Here is a 19,880-nt window from a genome sequence, read left to right on the forward strand (position 1 = left end):
GGTAGCTTATTAAGACAAGCCAACCAAAGAAAGACAACTATTCTATAAGGCCCTTTCCACTTCCAAATTGCTGACCAAATTCTGTCCTTTTCATAGTTGGAGGTCAACAGATGGCAGTAAGCATTCCTAACAACAGATTTTCCTGGATTACTCTTCCTCCAATTGAGCCAGTCATCAGAGTTGCTGAGATTAGGGGGGAATATTGCTCAACTTACTGCAAGTGGGAGTATCAAGGAATTTTTCCAGATAAATCCAGTTCCAACCATCTGTATTATGATCTATTACATCACACACTTTAAGGTCTAGATCAGACATAGGAGGTTTGATTGAAGCAAGCTCAAAAAGAGTAGATTGCCATCCTCCCCAATAGTGAGTCTAGAAAAAAATTGTTTTACCATTCTCTATCACCCACTCAAGCATGCACTAGAAGAGTATTGTTCTGCATATGGTAACAAGGAATGGCTGAAATTACACTTTTAGCTAAAGTGATTCTTCCCGCCAGAGAAAGACATTTTGATTTCCAACCTTGTAGCCTATCCTGAACTCTGGAAATAACAGCAGCATAGTGGTTCTTGTTTATTCTCTGATGTCTCATCATAGCTCCCAAGTAACAGCCAAGGTTATTAACCTTTTTGAACCCACTAATTTCAGTAATGGACTTCACAGCCTCCTGAGGAACATTTTTGGAAAAGTAGATGCAGGACTTTCCTATACTTACACATTGTCTGACACCTTTGAGAACTTTTCCTATACTTATTAAGTTGGCTTAGAGAAGCTTCAGCAAAGAGAATGATGTCATCAGCAAACATAAGATGTGAGATGGGGGGACCAGATTTGCCAGCTCTAATTGGTTGCCAATTTTTCACCTCCACTTCATCTATGATTAAGTGAATTAACTTCTCCATTCAAAGAACAAAAAGGTAAGGGGATAGTGGGTCCCCTTGCCTAATTCCCCTCTGAGATTGAAAACTGGTGGTTCTAGCTCCATTCCTCAGAACCTCTAAAACAGGACTTGCCACACAGCCCATTATAGCCTCAACCATTTCCCTTGGAAATTTCAAATCATCCAAAACTGTTCTGATAAATTTCCAATTGAGCTTGTCATAAGCCTTTTCTAAATCGATCTTAATAGACAAGAAGCTCTTCTTACCTTTCATCCTATGCATTGAGTGGATGAGCTCTTGAACAATTATGACATTGTCTTGGATATGCCTCTTAGGCACAAAACTTACCTGATTTGGGGATATAAGCTCCCCCAAAAGAGGTTTGATTTTGTTAGCAATAATTTTGCTCAACCCCTTATAAACAGAATTACAAAGGGCTATTGGCCTGAATTGCTTCATCAAACAAAGTCTTTCAACTTTGGGCACTAGTACAATAAGAGTGTAGTTTACCTCACCAATCTGATCAGGATGCTGCATATAAAACTGCATACTGTTGTATATTTGAGTCTTAAGAATCTCCCAATTTCTATGATAAAACAAAGCTGGAAACCCATCCGGTCCTGGGGCTTTCAAAGGAGGCATTTGGAAAAAGGCCATCTTCACTTCCTCAAGAGAAATAACCATAGAAAGATTACCCATTTGATTCTCTCTGATAGTAGGCCAGGAATTATTTGTTTGGTACCAAACTGGCTCTTCAGAATTTTCCTTAAAAAGATTCTGGAAGAATTCCCTAGCAAGATCAATTGGATCCTTCTCTTGAGTTACCCAATTCCCATTATCATCCTGGAGTTTAATGATTTTATTATTTTTCCTACGGATTACAGTACTAGTGTGATAAAAACTAGTATTTATGTCCCTTCCTCTTATCCATTCACTCTTAGACTTTTGGTACCATATTTGCTCCTCCTGATCAAGGATGTCAGAAAGTTCTTTTCTCAACTTAGCTTCCAATTTTTCAAGTTGGGAGCTATTTGAGGAACTAAGTTGTCTTTGTATGCCTTCCATTCTAGCTATAACTCTATTTTTCCTATGCTGAGTAAACCCAAAAACATTCTTATTCCAATCCTTTAACGGAGGAACAAGAGAGTTTAAGCTATCCAACAAACCAGCAGACGAATCCCAATTAGCTTTTAGGAAAGAAATGAATCTAGCATCATTCTGCCAAGTAGCCAAGAATCTAAATGGCCTCTCCCTCCAAACAGTATCTTCTTTTTCCATTCTAATCAGAATCGGGCAATGATCTGAGAGAGTCTAGGAAGAACTAACTCACCAGCTTCCTCAAAAGAGGATCTCCAGACATTATTAGCTACAGCTCTGTCCAGTCTTTTATACACTCTATCTAAGTGAAGAAATTTTGGACCTTTTCAGGTAAATCTATTACCTCCTCCCCCCAAATCCATCACCCCATAAACACTCAAGATATTAGCAAAATTGTTGCACCTGTTCACATCCACAGGTCCTCCTCCTCTTTTTTCTGAAGCCAGAGAAATTTCATTGAAATCCCCAGATAAAATCCAAGGATCATTCATAATTCTGCCGATGTGCTTTATCTCCTCCCAAAGCATTTTGCGTTTTTCCTCCTGAGGGTTAACATACACAGCCGTCCAAAAAAACCCCTTCATTCCAAGAAATTCCACCCACCAATGAATAAATTGGTCATGTTTAACCAGAAGAGAGATATTGACATCTTTATTATTCCAAACTACCCAAATGCCACCAGCAAAGCCGTGAGCATCAGTAATTATATGGTTTGAAAAACCCAAGCTACGAATTATACTAATAGCTTTACTTCCACTAACTTTAGGCTCTAAAATAACAGCCACACCAACTCTATGCTTTCTACGAAATCTGTTGAAAGTGCTCTTAAACTGTTTTTTAGCAGCACCTCTACAGTTCCATGTGAGAATATTCATAAAGAATTCTGGTTTGATTACAAGATTACGAAGCTCTTGTTACTTTGTTCTTGATTCACAACAGATGGTTCCCTTGTTTCAGACATCTCATTACCACAGATAACTCCACCCTCAACAAACATAGAGTTTTTCAGTGAATTACACAACGATAATTCAACTCCCATACCTGATTGGCCTTCTCCCCTCTTTGAATCCTCTCTCATGTTTAGATCAGGTGGATTAGGAACTGACACAAGGACATCACAAACCAAATCATCAGCTGAGAGGTTCTTGCTGAGTTGATCAGAGCTACCTTCTTTCATGGAGTTATCAACAGCCATCATCATGTCACTCCATAGCTTTCCTTTTTGCTGCTCAGGAGGAGATTGAGAAATGTTCAGGTTGGCCTTTCGCATTTTAATGCTACTGCTTGAAAGAACATTAAGGGGATTAATATGGACAGCTCTATTGCCTTTAGAATTTGGAGCCTTTGAAGAGGATTTTTTGGTAACTGAAAAATGGGGCTTGCTACATGAAGGCTTCTTAGCCTGAGAGGAAGCTTCTGTAGTGAACTTCATCTCCAAGACAGGGGACTGATTCTTATTCTTCAAATCCTCATTCTCCTTATTCACCTTAGACATAGGGGTACCCAATTCAGGAAGCTTACCAGAGGCAATTTCCTGAGGATTTATCTCACTTCTAGAGTTTGACTCTGACCCTAGTATTTTTTATCCTCTACTAAATTCATATTTTTTTTATTTCTCATTTTCTTGACCATTTTATTTCTTAATATTATATTATTACCTTAATATTAATTATACAAATGAATAAATAAATACATATATATAAGTCAGATGACTCAACTAAAATTTCATGATATCACAATAATTTAAAGCAAAAATAATTGATGTTGCATTGAAGAAAAAATGACAAGTCTCCAATGTATTTTGAATATGTCTCTTAATTGGTCAACATTATATTGGGGGGAAAACGATTGTCTCTAGCTCATTGGTTTGCAATATTTTTCTTAATAATCTCTATTTCGGTCACTTCATTTGAGGGCCCCTCATCATCTATAGTTGCATATGTATAGGTTGATACTGCAATGTTGGGATTCACATAATGTGCTAGATTTTTGTCTGCTATCTGATAATCCCTGATAAAGTTATGTACTGCAAAAAATGCAATTAAAATGACAACTTGCTTCCGAAATGAAACTGGAGGCATTTTACGCAAAATTGGGAACCTATTCTTCAAAGCTCCTAATAACCATTCTATTACATTTCTCAAAGAAGAGTGCCTATGATTGAACAACTCCTTAGTTGATATGGGTTGATTTCGTCTTCCTCTATAGTCATTCAAATGGCAGTGCTCTCCTTTGAATGGTGTCAAATAACCATCCCTAGTTGGGTATCCAGAATCAACGACATAAAATTTGCCTACATGTTGACAAGAATTTACCAATATATAAATTGCAATAATAATAAGGACAATCAAATGTGAAACTAAAGAAAAATGTCATTCACATTGCTGTATAAACTCATTGTACCTGGTGGGGGATGAAGGAATTACAACCTGGAGTTTCAAGCGCAGTAGTAAAAATACGATAATCATTTGCGAATCCTTCTCATCCGGCATACACAAAAGTGAACATAATGTCAAAGGAACATGCACACATGACATTTTGGGTTGTAATTTGTTTCCTGCCTCTGAATGATATTTGCTTATTCTCAGGTAACGTAGAACTTATGTGAGTGCCATATATTGCGCCAATATAATCCTAATATTTAAAATGAAATGTTAAAATAGAAAATAATAAAATAAAATTTTGAAAATAAAAAATGCTTAAATCCATAAGAAAAATTACCTTGGAGTATGGGAAATGTTTAGGACTGTCCTTAATTTCCTTTGGAACCATATCTAGAAAAGGTGGTTTAATGATCTCACGTGCTAATTGAAGCATTGCTTTCAACACTTTGTTGAAATACTTGCTAATTGTTTGCGGTGAGCGCTAAAATCTCTCATTAACATTATTATTTGAACTGCCATGTCCAATCAAGTACAAAATAATTCCTAATTGTTCATTATTCCGGAATGATTGTTATGTTGGAATATGTATCTATATCCTACGAGTTATGAATAAGAAGTGGGTTGAGGAAGAAAAGAAAAGAAGGAAGTTGGAAGGGTGTGTGGGCTATAAGAAGTCTCATGTTGGACAACTAATAAGAGGTGAGAGAATATATAAGCTCCCACCTCACACTACTAAATTGTCCCTTGGGGCAGTACACATTTTGTGGAGGAGAGAGAAGTTAGGTGGCCTTTGGTCCACCACACACGCGCCGCTGCTGTCCGGTCGACTCAGTTCGTATGTGCGTGCGTGTGTGAAATAAAAATAATTTTTTATTAAATTATTTTATTATTTTTTGTCCATTCGTTGCTTCCCTTCAAATTCAAAAGTGAAATGTTGCTTCCCGCCTGAATCGGTTCTTTCCTTTTGGTTTTGTTTTAAACCCAACCGACGCATTCAATCAATGTAGAACCGAATCGGTAACTAGTCGTATCCCTTTGCAGTCGTCAGTTACAGCGGTTCGCTGATGGCTGTTCATTGTGTTTGGTCAATGTCTATATATAGACCTTGACCCTTTTAGAAAATTTATCTGATCAGTGTTCGATTGATATCTTTGATGGATATTCTTCCATAGTTACATCTGGTTTATATCTTGGATTGCCTCTTGTTGGGTTTGTCAATTAATGGGCCTCATATATGGATCCATAACAGTTGCCCCTCAGCCAGGTTGTTCAGGTGTCCGGGCTGCCGGGGTGAAATATTTGCATTTGTCTGAGTTTCTTCAGAGAATGCTCGGGTTCTCGTGAATTCTTTGTGCATATATTCTGGCCTTTGAAATTTCTGGATTTTTGCATTATAGGACAATCTTTCCTTGCCCCTTATCTCAGTAGGGTGAACAATCAACTTGTTGAGTTATTATTTCTGTTGTTCCAAACCGGGTTACAGATGGACTTTGAGTCATTTTACGTTCAACTGGGGAGTTGCCCCCAACCTATTTGTTCTGCAATCCGGTTTGTTGTAACTTGTTATTAGGTGGGAAGTTCCTTTTGGGAACCCAGTTGGAGGTTCCTGATATGGTAGCTTTTTGTGTGATAAGTTCACTGAGATCATAGTTGCCTTTATTGTCATAATGATTTCATTTGTACATGTAGTGATTGTCACATTCATTAGCGTGCTGCAGCCAATTTGTGCCGTTTTCATTTTTCGTGTGCATTTATATACATTTGTGTGTAATGACTTTCTTACCCTTGACCTTTCCCATTCGAAAACCTCAACGATGACTGGAAATCGCCTATATATATACATTTTCCCTCCTTTCCTTCTTCCTCTTCTTTCATGCTCGTTTATTCTTTAGAAGTTCTATTTGTTCTTAGTGATTTCCTTGAGTACAAGCATTTGCAATTTCTTGCTTTCGATTCTTCGAGATTTACTCCTTCACTTCAGGTATTTTCATTCTTTATTTCTTTCATCATTTCGAGTATCTGAATGTGGTGTTGTTTTCTGAGTTTTTTAATCTTCATTCTTTCTGTTTTTGAATTTTTTGCACTGGATGTTGCCATTCTCTTGAACCATTTGTAAGTTGCATTTTGAATTTCCTCAATGTTTCTGGCCTTTCTGGAGAAGGGTATGTGCTTGTAATTTTGATATTCTAGGTATTTTATCCCTAGATTTCTATCATTTCCTCCATATTTGCTTTAAATTTGGTATCATTTCCATTCCTTACTATAATGAGGGGGAAGAAAGATCCTTCTTCGGTTGTGCGTGATGAAAGGAAACAGGAGGACAAATCTGAGTTATTGAAGAAGATTCCTCCTGCAGCTCGGTTCTGGTTGTGGGGGATACCTAGGACCGAGGAGGAAGAACGTGAAGCCATGCTTCTTGGTTATCGCGATGTGGGATCCAAGAAGAGATCTGAGTTGTCTAACCGTGGTTTGGGTGAGAACTTTACTGGTCGGGGTCGTGGTTCTTCCAGACCGGGTAGAGGTCATCCTTTTACCAATAGACGTATTCCCCAGTATTTTCCCCAAGCCGGGTTAAACCCTTCTAGTGTTGCTTGTAATCCGAGTTCTGATGTATCATCTTCTTCCCCTGTTATTCTCAAATTCCTCTTTGTCACCTCCTCTTCTATCCCATTATTAGCATTGCCTTCTTTTTCCAAATGGCTTCTGGGTTTGCATTGGGTTGAGGAAAGTGCAATGCCCTTGTGTGCAAAGTGGCAAGGGAAGAAGAGTCTCAGATATAGAAATGCTAGTTTGGATAAGAAGCTTAGAGAAAGTGAAGGGTGAACTACAAGGTTGGTGCTTGAAGAAGTTCTGCATGTGGTGATCATGAGCACAATGAATGAATGAGTGAGTTTGTGTGGAGAAGGAGTTGTTGTTGTTGTTAGTTCATGTCATGACATTGGGTGCAGTTCACCGTAGCCACCAGTTTTTGCTTCTGTTGTTTTCTTCAGTTCTTTACACTTTGCTTTCTTACATTGGTTGGTTCCATATGCATACACGTTGGTGGTGTTGTTTTGGTCATTTTATTTTATCCACAATTTGCAAACTTTTCAAGCATAAAAACCAGTTGATAATTATTGGTATAAATTTTAATAATATGCTAGCATAATATTAAAAAAAAATTAATGGACGTTTTAACTGTTAAACCTTTTTTCTACAATAGAATTAATATTGGTCTTTTATTTTATATTAGTTTTACTAATATAAAATGAGTTAAATTTATTTAATAAAACTAAGTGATTCAATCTAATAATAAATAATATTAAACAATTAAATAATGTGTTATTATCATTCTTCTTTAAATTATGATAAAGCATGCTTATTATGTTTTTTTTCTTATTTTTAGAATCAACATTAAAAAGGAATAAAAAGGAAGGAAAGTCTTTTCAAAATTCAAATCTCCTAATTAAACATGAGATTTTATTTTTAAGAAAATATATCAATGAAATATGTGTAAATAATATTATTTTTAATAAATCTAAATCCCATCGACTATGGGTGCTAAACGTATCAGGGGCCTATAACTCGACTCGTGAAAGCCTAAGCTTACATATCTAAAATTTGTTGTTGACACCAGACTTGAATTTGTATAAAAGTTGATTTAATAAAAATGTCTCAGCCTCCAATTCAAAAGTTCGGCCTTAGAGCCTCTCAGGTTGACCTAGTATATTATTTTTTTATTTTATAATTTTTATACTACTTGTAATATAGCCCTCTTTTTCTCCTCAATCCATTTCATCCTATTTTATTGGTTAAACAGAGTTTTTGAATGATTTTGTTTTATATTATGCTGTTTGGATAAACATTGAATTTTTTAATATTTATGGTATTACAAATGTTGTTGATTGTATATTTTGTTTGGATAAATTTTTGTCCTTTTATTTATTTTAAACAGGCTAACAGGCTAAACCAGACTTTTATTTTTTGCAAATAAGTCATGCCACAAGCCGATAATTATATTTATAACAGGTAACAAACTTGGTCAGCTGACACATTTAAACATAGGCTCAGCCTTTTAAGACCAAAGTTCGGCTTGACTCGGCCCGTTAACACTCCCTACATGCGACATTGCATCGAGGAGATCACATAGTATTGCTAAGGATTTGTTTGATTGTGTTTTAATTTTTTACTTTTAAAAATTGTTTTATAGAATAATTAATGAAATATGTACTTTTTTATATTTTTTATTTCGAAAGTTAAAATTAAAACACAAAATAAAAAAAAATTCAGATATACTCTCTAAAAAATAAAAAATAGTTATAATTTTCAATTGTTTTTCCAAAATAAATAATATCAAACAATTTTTTTTTATTTTAACAATTAAAAAATTATTTTTGAGAACTGAATTCAAATAGACCCTTTGTAATTCATTTACTCGTTATTCAATGTACGGAGTGTTAATTATTATTATCATTTTTTCTGTTGTCACTTATTTTAAATTAACTTTTTTTTAATGACTCCATTCAATGAATAAATTAAATAAAATTTTGTTTTGAATTGAAAAAAGAGAAAGTAAATACTGCAGTTAATGGAGCGAGGCTTTTTGACCAGGGGTCCAAATCTAAAAAATAAATGAAAAATAAAATTATTGGGTGTTTGGGGAAATATATTTACTATGTCTTAATTAAATTATTGGGTCAAATACTCCACTCAATGAATAAATTAAAGGAAAATGTTCATCAATGTCTCATGGTTTGCTTCAGAATCACATATGTGATTTATAAAAAGTAAAAAATCACAGGAACATATATAATAAAAAAATATCCTTTTGCAAATCACGGGGAATGTATGATAAAAAAAATTAGATATAGATAATTCTGGAGTAAATCACATTAGCATTGATGAACTTCTTCCTAAATTAAATACAATTTTATGTTTTGAATTGAAAAAGAGAGAGTAAATACTGCAATTAATGGAGCGAGACTTTTTTGACCGGGGTCCAAATCTAAAATTTAAAGAGTAAAGATCCTCTTGAGTCCTTAACAAGAAATATAGTCCTCACTTTAATTTCTTACAAAAAAAAGTTAGTCTCGAGGTCCTTAAGAAATTCAAAGTGGACAGATGAGTTTATAGTGACCAGGCGACTAATTTTTTTTAAGGGACTAAAGTGAGAACTTTATTTTTTAATTCGGGGCCCAAAAATAACTTTACTCAAAAATAAATATAAAATAAAATTATTGGGTGTTTGGGGAAATATATTTACTACGTCTTATGTCTAGTATTTTTTATCACACTGCCACACCACGTAATTCGCTACGACTGGTTCCGAATTACGTTCGTGACACGTGGCTATATTGCGTACCAAATTCGCTAACTAGTAGCGAATTACATCCAATCAGCTTTTCTGTGAAAATATGCCACGTGTCACAAAATTATTGACAAACGTAATTTGTTACCAGTCGTAGCGAATTACGTCGCGTGACAGTGTGGTAAAAAATACTGTTCGCATAATATCTAGATATTTTTTTTTTCGAAAAGTGGCACAATAATCGATGTTCCCCTCGTGCCATAAATAAATAAATAAAAGTTAGAAGGCTTGTTTATTTTTAAAATGCGAGTCTCCATCGTTAAGACACGTGGCATAGAGTAGAAACATGTTTTTGCAAACACCCAATCAAAATCAATTTTGGAGATTTGTAACCGTTTGGTCAAAAAGCCAAGGAGCAATTTATGGTTTTACTGCATGCAGTACTGCAACAATTTTTGACTATTCTTCTTGTAAATTGTTATTCTTCAAGAAGTGATGTCACAATTAATAAAGAATGTGGAAGATTTTTTTGGTGGTGGCTTTTATATAAGTTGCAATTCGCAGTGAGGTTGTGTGTATGTGTAGGGTAGTGAAAATAGGTAAGCTTGTTTTTGTTATCTAACAAACATGTTCAAGTTGTTGGCTACAGTTGTTGTATTAGTAATGGGGATTGTAGTCCCAATACAGTGTCAACAACAAGATGATGGATTGTTGGCAACAAGAACAGTGCGTGTTCAACAAGAATTGGGTCCTGCTTTTATTCTTAAACTCCATTGTCGTTCCAAGGACAATGATCTTGGTGATCGTGCTCTTGATTATGGAATCTTCCAACAATGGTCCTTCAAAGATAACATTATCGGTACAACTGTGTTTTGGTGCACCGCTTGGTGGAACAGTGTGAAATCTCCATCACCACCTGGGTATAGCTTTCAAGTTTATAACTCCGAAAAGGATGGTTTATCGTGTTCATCAAAATGCTGGCGAAGTGTTAGACTAGATGGAGTCTATTTTTTTCTTGAGTACAAAGGTATCTGGGAGAAGAGAGTCCCATTTCCTAATTTACTTTCCTAAATTAAAACCTTCAAGTTATTATTCCTTCCTCTCTGCTCAAGTGAAAAATAAAATATAATAATAATTATTCTCGTGTTCCATGCACTTATTATAATACATGTAATACTTTATCTATATTATTAACGAATATATTTTCCTTTATTTTGATCGCGTTTCATCTTCTCACGTTATGGTTGTAATTAGTATAAGGGTAAAATGTGTGTCATTTTGAAGAATGTAAAATTGTGTCATTTTAAGTAAGAGAAAGAAATAGATAAAAGAGGAGAGAGAGTGAACAAAAAAAATAAAGGTGTGAGTCTCACCTCTTTGTGAGAGTAAAATGATATAAGTTGTGTCATTTAAAAGGACAAACACTTTTCACTTATTATAATTGTCATGCTATCCAATTACGGGTTATTCTCTTATTTGTACGGATTTCTTTTTTGCTAGAATTGTGGGAATATAAAAAAAAAATCAATTCGCGCCAAAGAATAATAAGGATTATGATATATATATATATATATATATATATATATATATATATATATATATATATTTATCCTTTTAAAGGAAATGTTGTGACTTTTTAATTTTTAACATTATGTACTTATAAAGTATTGACACTTCAAAAATCCTAACGTGTCGTGTCCGACACCTCGACACTCCAACACTCCAACACATGTTGTAGAAACTCATAAAAAGGTTCACAGGTTGCATTGCGTTGCGTTTTTTGTTCTAACTATTAGATTCGTGGGATTACTATTACCATTTTATTCAATTTAATATAAATATTTGTGATATCCTATGTTTCTTTGCAAAATTAATGGGTATTATAAGTTTACTTTTATTTTTTTATTAAATTATTGAATATTAAATATAATATACACAACATAAATTAAAAAAATTATTTAAAATTTAAACGTTTCCTAACGTGTCGAAATCTAACATTTTTTAGAATTAACGTGTTGGAGTGTTGTATCGTGTCGAGTCCTGTGCCGGTATCATTGTTACATAGTTATGTACTACAAGTAATACATAGTTATAATATGAATTTTTTTTCTCTTTCGTTAGTCCCTTTAGCTGATGTGGAAAGAGAAAAGAATTTTTTTTTCATATTATAATTATGTATTACTCGTAGTACGTAGTGTAAAAAATTAAAAGGACATAATTCGTATCCTTTAAAAGAAGAGACACTTAGCCCATATATATATTTGTTATATAACTGGATGGTCAAGTCATGATTAAACTACGTCGTTTTGTTTATTTATTTCCTTATATTAATTGATTTATCTTTAAATGATTATGAATTTATAATTACCTTGTTCTCTCACTTCTTTTATCACTGTTGATTCACCTTTGTACCAGTGACTGAACAAAAGTTTATATCTAGTGACTTAATACTCATAAAACCTTATATATATATATATATATATATATATATATATATATATATATATATATAGAGGCAGGATCCTTTGACACCGGTGTCAAAGAAAAAGTTTGACACCTCATCTGAGAGCCGTTAGATTAAAAAAAATCAATGGTGTCACATGCTTACAAATCAGAATCGTTGATTTTTTTTAATCTAACGGCTCTCAGATGAGGTGTCAAACTTTTTCTTTGACACCGGTGTCAAAGGATCCTGTCTAATCATATATATATATGGCTTTAATGTTTTTACAGTAAATATAGATAGAGGTAAGATCCTTTGACACTGGTGTCAAATTTAAAGTTTGACACCTCATCTGAGAGTCGTTAGATCAAAAAATATCAACGACTCTGATTTGTAAGCATGTGACACCATTGATATTTTTTGATCTAACGGCTCTCAGATGAGGTGTCAAACTTTAAATTTGACACCGGTGTCAAAAGATCCTACCTCATGTAGATAAATGATAAGTTACTTTAGATAACTTATCATTTACCATTTTTTCTGTTGTGATTTATTTTAAATTAACTTTTTTTAATGACTCCATTCGATGAATAAATTAAATACAATTTTATGTTCTGAATTGAAAAATGAGAGAGTAAATATTGCAGTTAGGGTTGGCAAAACGGGCCAACCCGACTCGACCCGGCCCAACCCGCATTCAGCCCGAAAAAAATGGGTCGGGTCGGGTTGGCTCGAAAAAAAAAACGAGCCAGAAAATCCAACCCGGCTCGACCCGAGCCGGGTTAGGGTTGGCTCGCGGGTTGGCTCGATAATCAGCTCGCGGGTTGGCTCGTAAAAAAGCTCACGGGTTGGCTCAAAAAAAGCTCGCGAGTTAGCTCGAAATGATGCTAGTGGGTTGGCTCGCGGGTTGGTTAGCTCAAAATATTGGCTAGCGGGTTGGCTCAAAAAATTTAATTTTTGTGGTTTGTTTTCCTGTATAAAATTATTGTATTTTGCAGTCCAACTACAAGTAGTAGTTTACAAAATCCAAAAACATTAAATGAAACACAAACCACTCCACGAATCACAAGAGTCATTTATCATGATTTTTTGAATTACTCTAGCTCACGATAACCATAAAACGTATGTAAAGCCAAAAAATAAAAAATAAAAGAAGTCCATCAGTGGAGAATCCATCAGTAAAGTCCATTGTATTAAAAAAAAAAAAAAAAAAAAAAAAGAGTAACCCGCGAGCTGGCTCGTTCAACCCGCGAGCTGGCTCGTTTGAGCTCGGGTTGGCTCGGGTCGGGCTAAATCGAGCTGGCAGCTCATTTTTGCCAACCCAACCCGGCTCGTTTTGTGCGGGTTACGAGCCAACCCGACGGGTTGGCTCATTTTTGCCATCCCTAATTGCAGTTAATGGAGCGAGGCTTTTTGACCAGGGGTCGAAATCCAAAAAATAAAATAAAATTATTGCATGTTTGAGGAAATATATTTACTATGTCTTAATTAAATAATTGGGTCAAATACTCCATTCAATGAATAAATTAAATACAATTTATGTTTTGAATTGTAAAAAGAGAGAGAGAGTAATACTACAATTAATGGAGCGAGGCTTTTTTGACCAGCGGTCCAAATCTAAAAATAAAAAAAATAAAAATATATTATTGGGTGTTTGGGGAAATATATATATTTACTATATCTTATGTCTAGTATCCTCGTGCCACAAATAAATAAATAAAAGTTGGAAGGTTTATGTTTATTTTTGAAATGTGAGTCTCCATCATTAAGACACGTGGCATAGAGTAGAAATATGTTTTTGCAAACACCCAATCAAAAACAAATTTGGAGATTTGTACCCGTATGGTCAAAAAGCCATGGAGCAATTTACGGTTTACCTGCATGCAGAACTGCAATAATTTTTTACTATTCTTCTTGTAAATTGTTATTCTTCAAGAAGTGATGTCACAATTAATAAAGAATGTGAAAGACTTTTTTGGTGGTGGCTTTTATATAAGTTGCAATTCGCAGTGCGGTTATGTGTATGTGTAGGGTAGTAGAAATAGGTAAGCTTGTTTTTGTTATCTAACAAACATGTTCAAGTTGTTGGCTACAGTTGCTATATTAGTAATGAGGATTGTAGTCCCAATACAGTGTCAACAACAAGATGATGGATTGTTGGCAACAAGAACAGTGCGTGTTGAACAAGAATTGGGTCCTGCTTTTATTCTTAAACTCCATTGTCATTCCAAGGACAATGATCTTGGTGGTCGTTCTCTTCATTATGGAACCTTCCAACAATGGTCCTTCCAAGATAACATTCGCGGTACAAACTATGTTTTGGTGCACCGCTTGGTGGAACATTGTGAAATCTCCATCACCACCTGTGTATAGCTTTCAAGTTTATAGCTCCGAAAAGGATGGTTTATCGTGTTCATCAAAATGCTGGCGAAGTGTTAGACTAGATGCAGTCTATTTTTTTCTTGAGTACAAAGGTATCTGGGAGAAGAGAGTCTCATTTCCTAATTTACTTGCTTAAATTAAAACCTTCCAAGTTATTATTCCTTCGTCTGCTCAAGTGTAAAATAAAATAAATTAATAATTATTCTCGTGCCATGCACCTATTTTCCTTTATTTTGATCGAGTTTCATCTTCTCGCATTATGGTTGTCATTAGTATAATTGTCACGCTATCCAATTGGGGATTAGTCTCATATTTATATGGATTCCTTTTTTGCTGGACTGTGGGAATATCCAAAAAGAAAAAACTTATTTCGCCCCAAAGAATTATATATATATATATGAGAAAAATATTTCTCCAGCAATTTGAGATAAGTTTATCTTCGGTCATCCCAAAACTACGTCGTTTTGTTTATATATATAGGGCTTAACATTTCTGCAGCAGCCGTAGATAGTGTTATCTACAGCTGACACAGAAAAGTGGGCCCCACGGCTTAAAAAAAAAAAAAAACTCAGGATCCGTTGTATATATATATATAGGCTTAACATTTCTGCAGCAGCCGTAGATAGCGTTATCTACAGCTGACACAGAAAAGTGGGCCCCACGACTTTAAAAAAAAAAAAACTCAGGATCCGTTGTGTGTATATATATATATATATATATATATATATATATATATATATATAGGGCTTAACATTTCTGCAGCAGCCGTAGATAGTGTTATCTACAGCTGAGACATAAAAGTGGGCCCCACGACTTTAAAAAAAAAAAAAAACTCAGGATCCGTTGCCGTATCCTAGAATCCGGACGCGGATCCTTGCTTGCTGTAGGTACAGCAGCTGCAGAAATTATTTTGTCATATATATATATATATATATATATATATATATATGTATATATATATATATATATAGGGCTTTGATTTTCTCATGTTACATGAAAATTATATTCTCATGTTGTGACTTAACTAGTTGTGGGTCCACACTTATTAAACAAAGAAAAAAGAAAGAAAGTTTTACACACAAATCGAAGAGTCACAACGTGAGAAAACACTTTTCATACAACATGAGAAGTGTTTTTCCCATATATATATATATATATATATATATATATATATATATGTATATATATATATTAGATTATATTTATCTTATGTTACATAAGAGAAGCCAATTTCTTACAGACAAAAAATGGAATGGATCCCACCTCTATTTTTTCTCTTTCCTCTTACCTGAGAGGTCGCACTTGTAATTTTGTTTCTGCTACATGAGATATTTTTTTCTTACAACATAACAAAATTTTTTCCCTTATATATATATATATATATATATGTATATATATATATTTTTTTTATTTTTATTTTTTTCAGGGTGAAGAGATACTCATGTGGTAATTTACTTACCTAAAACATGTAATATTTTATCTAATAATTACTAATAAAGAATATTTCCCTTCATTTGATCGCCTTTCATTTTCTCAATTTGTTGTTATCTAGAATCTAGAAAGCTAACGTTTTGCAAATCACTAAAATTTCATACAAGTAGTTTGCTCATAAATTGGTAATGGTTGAAGTGATTCACAAGTGATTTCCCTTTAACGAGGGAGCAAATATCTTTTCTTACCCCACCAAACAGAGACAAGGAATAAAACTACACAGCCTACAACTGTACCCCAAGTTGTAGCCCAAAATTGACTATTTTGACCATCAAAGAGATCTATGTGAATATTCATGCCAAACGATCCTACAACCACAATTCCCGCACTAACTATCATGTTTAGCGTGTCGAATACTACTGCTACCTGTAGAAGCTGATTTCTTTTATCATCCAACATTATGTTGATGTAGTCCTCTGTGTCATCCACGTACTCACTCATCTTAACCATGTGCCATACACATACGTCAGTGACTTTGATAAAGAAAAATAAATAAATATTGAATAGCACATAATAAAATATATATACAAGAGTTCAAAAGATACGTACACTGGACAATTTTTGCATGATTCCATTTATCTGTGCAAAATATGCTTCTAGAAGCATCTCCAATTCCTCAACGTCAAGGTCAGCAGGACCAGAAGTTGTGTCTGACTTTTCCGAAATTGATTTACCTCTGCAGGCAAAGCAACCATACTAAGCGTGACTCATGTAATTGAATAGCAGAGTTATGGTGCATTTGATTAAATAATGTTTATTAGGTTTTAATGAAGTATAACACTTGAGTCTTATTTGTCAAAATAGAGCTATTATTTAATAGACTAATGTTAACAGTTTGCACCTTTCGTCGTCATGATCTTCAAATTCAACATTGTACGCTTGTTTTGATGATGCCTCAGCCTGATCCAATAAGCGAGCATCGAGCTTTTGTGTCAAGTACATTTCAGCCATGTCATTATCATCGTCCAACAAATGTTCGAGTTGATCTGCCACCTGTAAAATTCAAGACTAGTACTAGTTTTTATTTTCAGAACAGCGTAGCTTTGTTGAATAATTAATCAAAAAATCCCTAGGCATGTACTCCAGCTTGGAGCAAAAATATGCTCATAAAGGAACTCTGAACTAAAATAACCAAAAAGGCCTTTAACGACCACCAAGTTACCCCAAATCCCATTTGCTTAGAGCTTCTTGAAAACGTAAAGTTCCTAATCTCAAATCTAATTTGCAAAAGTGTTATATTAAAAACCACTAGAGATTAAATCCTAACTAGTAAGGATTAAAATAGGGATAATACTTATAAGCAATCTTATCCTTATATATTTACAAGTATATTGCTTTTCGAATTTAAATTCTTCTTTAAAAGTGTGCTATATTAATAAACAAAAAATGGAGCCTTTGAAAAAACATGGCAAAATGATCCCATGTATAAATTATTAGCATTGAATCCTCCATCTCTACATCAGCATGGTGTTTTGCAGAAAATTTCTTATTGAAAATCAAGATTAAGCTTTGTTTTCTTTAGGGAACACAGAGTTTCAAACAACAGGGTGCACAAGACAGATGACTATACTTCCGAAATTCTTAATGTAAAATTCATAGATCTTCTTCATCATACATGGTAGCATGTGTTTGATGAATATTATTTACCTTCTGCACACGGCCAGAAAGTGCAACCAAACGACTCTTGATCTGTCTTACACGTTCAAGATTGAGTGTGCTAATTTTAGAGGTCAATTCATCTAAAGCTGGGTAAGCCTCTTCCTCCAATGTTCGAGCCTGATAAAGATAAAAGGCATAGAGCTTATAATCATTATAGAATTCACTTGGATCTGGTCTTATTAAATAAATAATAAAATAATACATCAGGTTTAAGAAACAAGAGCAACTTCAAAACAATTCCTGAGAAAAAAAATTAAGTTGAGAAATTTTTTCTTAAAAAAAAAAAAACGACATAATGGAAATTTTGTAAGACTGCCCTTACTATCAGAGATACAATAAGATTAAAGTGTTTATTCATTAAATATATTTTTCCCATTCGAATCTTTGGCTCCATCAACAACATGATTAGAGATAGTGTAAATGCAGTTCTATAAATGAACAAAATAAATTACCTACAGACCTCAGATTCAAGGCACATGCAAGCAGATTCAAGACATGCCTCAAGTGCTCTGAACTCAAAAGGTAACTGCTTGGGAGCTGGTGCTTCTGGTACATCCTGTGCCCTCCTCTTAGAGCTACCCCATTTTATGTCAACGTTTAACGTGTCTTGAAAGTCCTCAATGTGGGAATCCTGACGACTGCACAATGTAGGTGACCCCTCCGATAAAGATTTTGCTTCATAATCAGTATCCGTGTCATTGCTCATCTGTGGAATTAAGTCTAGAGTCATTGAAAATTTTTACTATATAGCAAAGACATTAACATTGGTCTAGTGCCGAGGGGTTTAAGTAATCGGCATAAGGTTCAAACCTTGGTACTACTATTGTATCAAAAAAAAGAAAAAAGAAAAAAACATGCTAGTGATGGTGTGCTTAATTCAACTTAATTTAGATCAAATATGTGTTTTAAGTTACTTTTTAATTTCTATTCAGAGTATTATATATGAGGGCGAACGTAAAGAAGTGGTAAAATGATAAAGTTACTTTTTATGCTGCAAGGGTAAAATTATTGTCCTCACCCCTACCCTTGATAGTTGGGATTTAATGAGAAGTGATTTATTTGGATTGTTATGTCATGTAAAGATCAGTTTAAAAGTGACAATCATAACAAAAAAAAGTAATATTATTTAATTGGATTTTTTTGGCTTTGTGAACCCCACTAACAGATTATATGCAAAACAAAGGTGTTTATAGGTCATTGAGCTGAATCTATTTTCAGTATTTCGTGCATTCACAAATAACCTAAGAATTCTCATGATAAAAATTATTATGGCCTTAAAGGATATAATTTTTCCCCAAAAACATTCACAACAAAAATGAATACGTTTTAGAGTGTTTTTTCCGTAATGGTTTGAACTTTGAAGCGATAAAGAAAGAAACTAGGGAGGCACGTACCGGGTGGGGCGTTTCATTGTTGGAAGAAGGAAGACGCGCAAGAAGATCATGAAGGAAATGAAGAAACAAAGGGTTGGAGGAGTTGATCATGAGGATCTCCTTGGGAGTGATGATGGCTTTGATGTGTTCCAAGTTGACAACAATGGCTCTGTCACGTCCTAGGATGGAAGAGGGATTAGACAACATAGGATCGAGAACCCTAAGGTCACGCGCCGGCAACCCAGTTCGCCTCATAATGGAGTGTTTCTCAACTTCCTCAAGCAGTGATTGTCCTTTCTCCGATACCACCATCCACTTCTTCACTCCCATTCCCATACCCTTACGCCGACCCTGCCCTTGAACATTCATCATCATCCCCACTTTTCCTTTCTCTTCCTCGATTATGCGCCTCATTTTACCCATCACTTCAAATCCAATACCATCTCTATCTATTCATATTAACTATCTCTCTCTATATCAACTCTTTCACCAAACAAAAAACCTATGTTCCTTGAAATTCTTTTACGTTGTTCTCAACAAAAATAAACTTATCTTACGTCTTGCAGTTACACTTGTTTTTGTAGACGACCTTTTCTTTATTTGATGATAAGTTTTCTCCCACCAAATTCGGGTACAGGAGATTTATCTTATTTAATTTGTTTTTTCAGATTAAACTAACTAACAACTTTAAATGAAATGGACCTTGGCCCAATTCTAGTGGTGTTGGGTGTGTGTGTTAGGAGTGTGTGTAGTATAGGAGTGTGTGTTGTAGTATAGACAAATTTAGAGAGAATTCTAATAATTATTTTTATTTAATTGTAATAAAAATTATAAATCTTTAAATAATTTTCTTGAATAGACAAATCCACAGTGAATTTT

The 19,880-nt window shown here is 34.3% G+C and overlaps 1 protein-coding gene across 1 annotated transcript; it reads right to left on the reverse strand.

The window, feature by feature from the left end:
* Positions 1-16,128: 16,128 nt before the first annotated feature.
* Positions 16,129-19,424, reverse strand: LOC133292433 (magnesium transporter MRS2-F-like). The gene is made up of 7 exons (XM_061490837.1): positions 19,023-19,424; positions 18,273-18,334; positions 18,089-18,191; positions 17,617-17,745; positions 16,802-16,962; positions 16,519-16,645; positions 16,129-16,410 (listed from the first exon to the last, which is right to left on the reverse strand). The coding sequence occupies exons 1-7, from the start codon at positions 19,422-19,424 to the stop codon at positions 16,129-16,131; spliced, it is 1,266 nt and encodes a 421-aa protein (XP_061346821.1).
* Between the last annotated feature and the right edge of the window lie 456 nt (positions 19,425-19,880).

The sequence above is a fragment of the Gastrolobium bilobum genome, unplaced genomic scaffold (assembly GCF_033153095.1).
Source record: "Gastrolobium bilobum isolate Gb01-03AN ecotype WA unplaced genomic scaffold, APGP_CSIRO_Gbil_v1 utg8085, whole genome shotgun sequence".
Lineage (NCBI taxonomy): Eukaryota > Viridiplantae > Streptophyta > Magnoliopsida > Fabales > Fabaceae > Gastrolobium > Gastrolobium bilobum.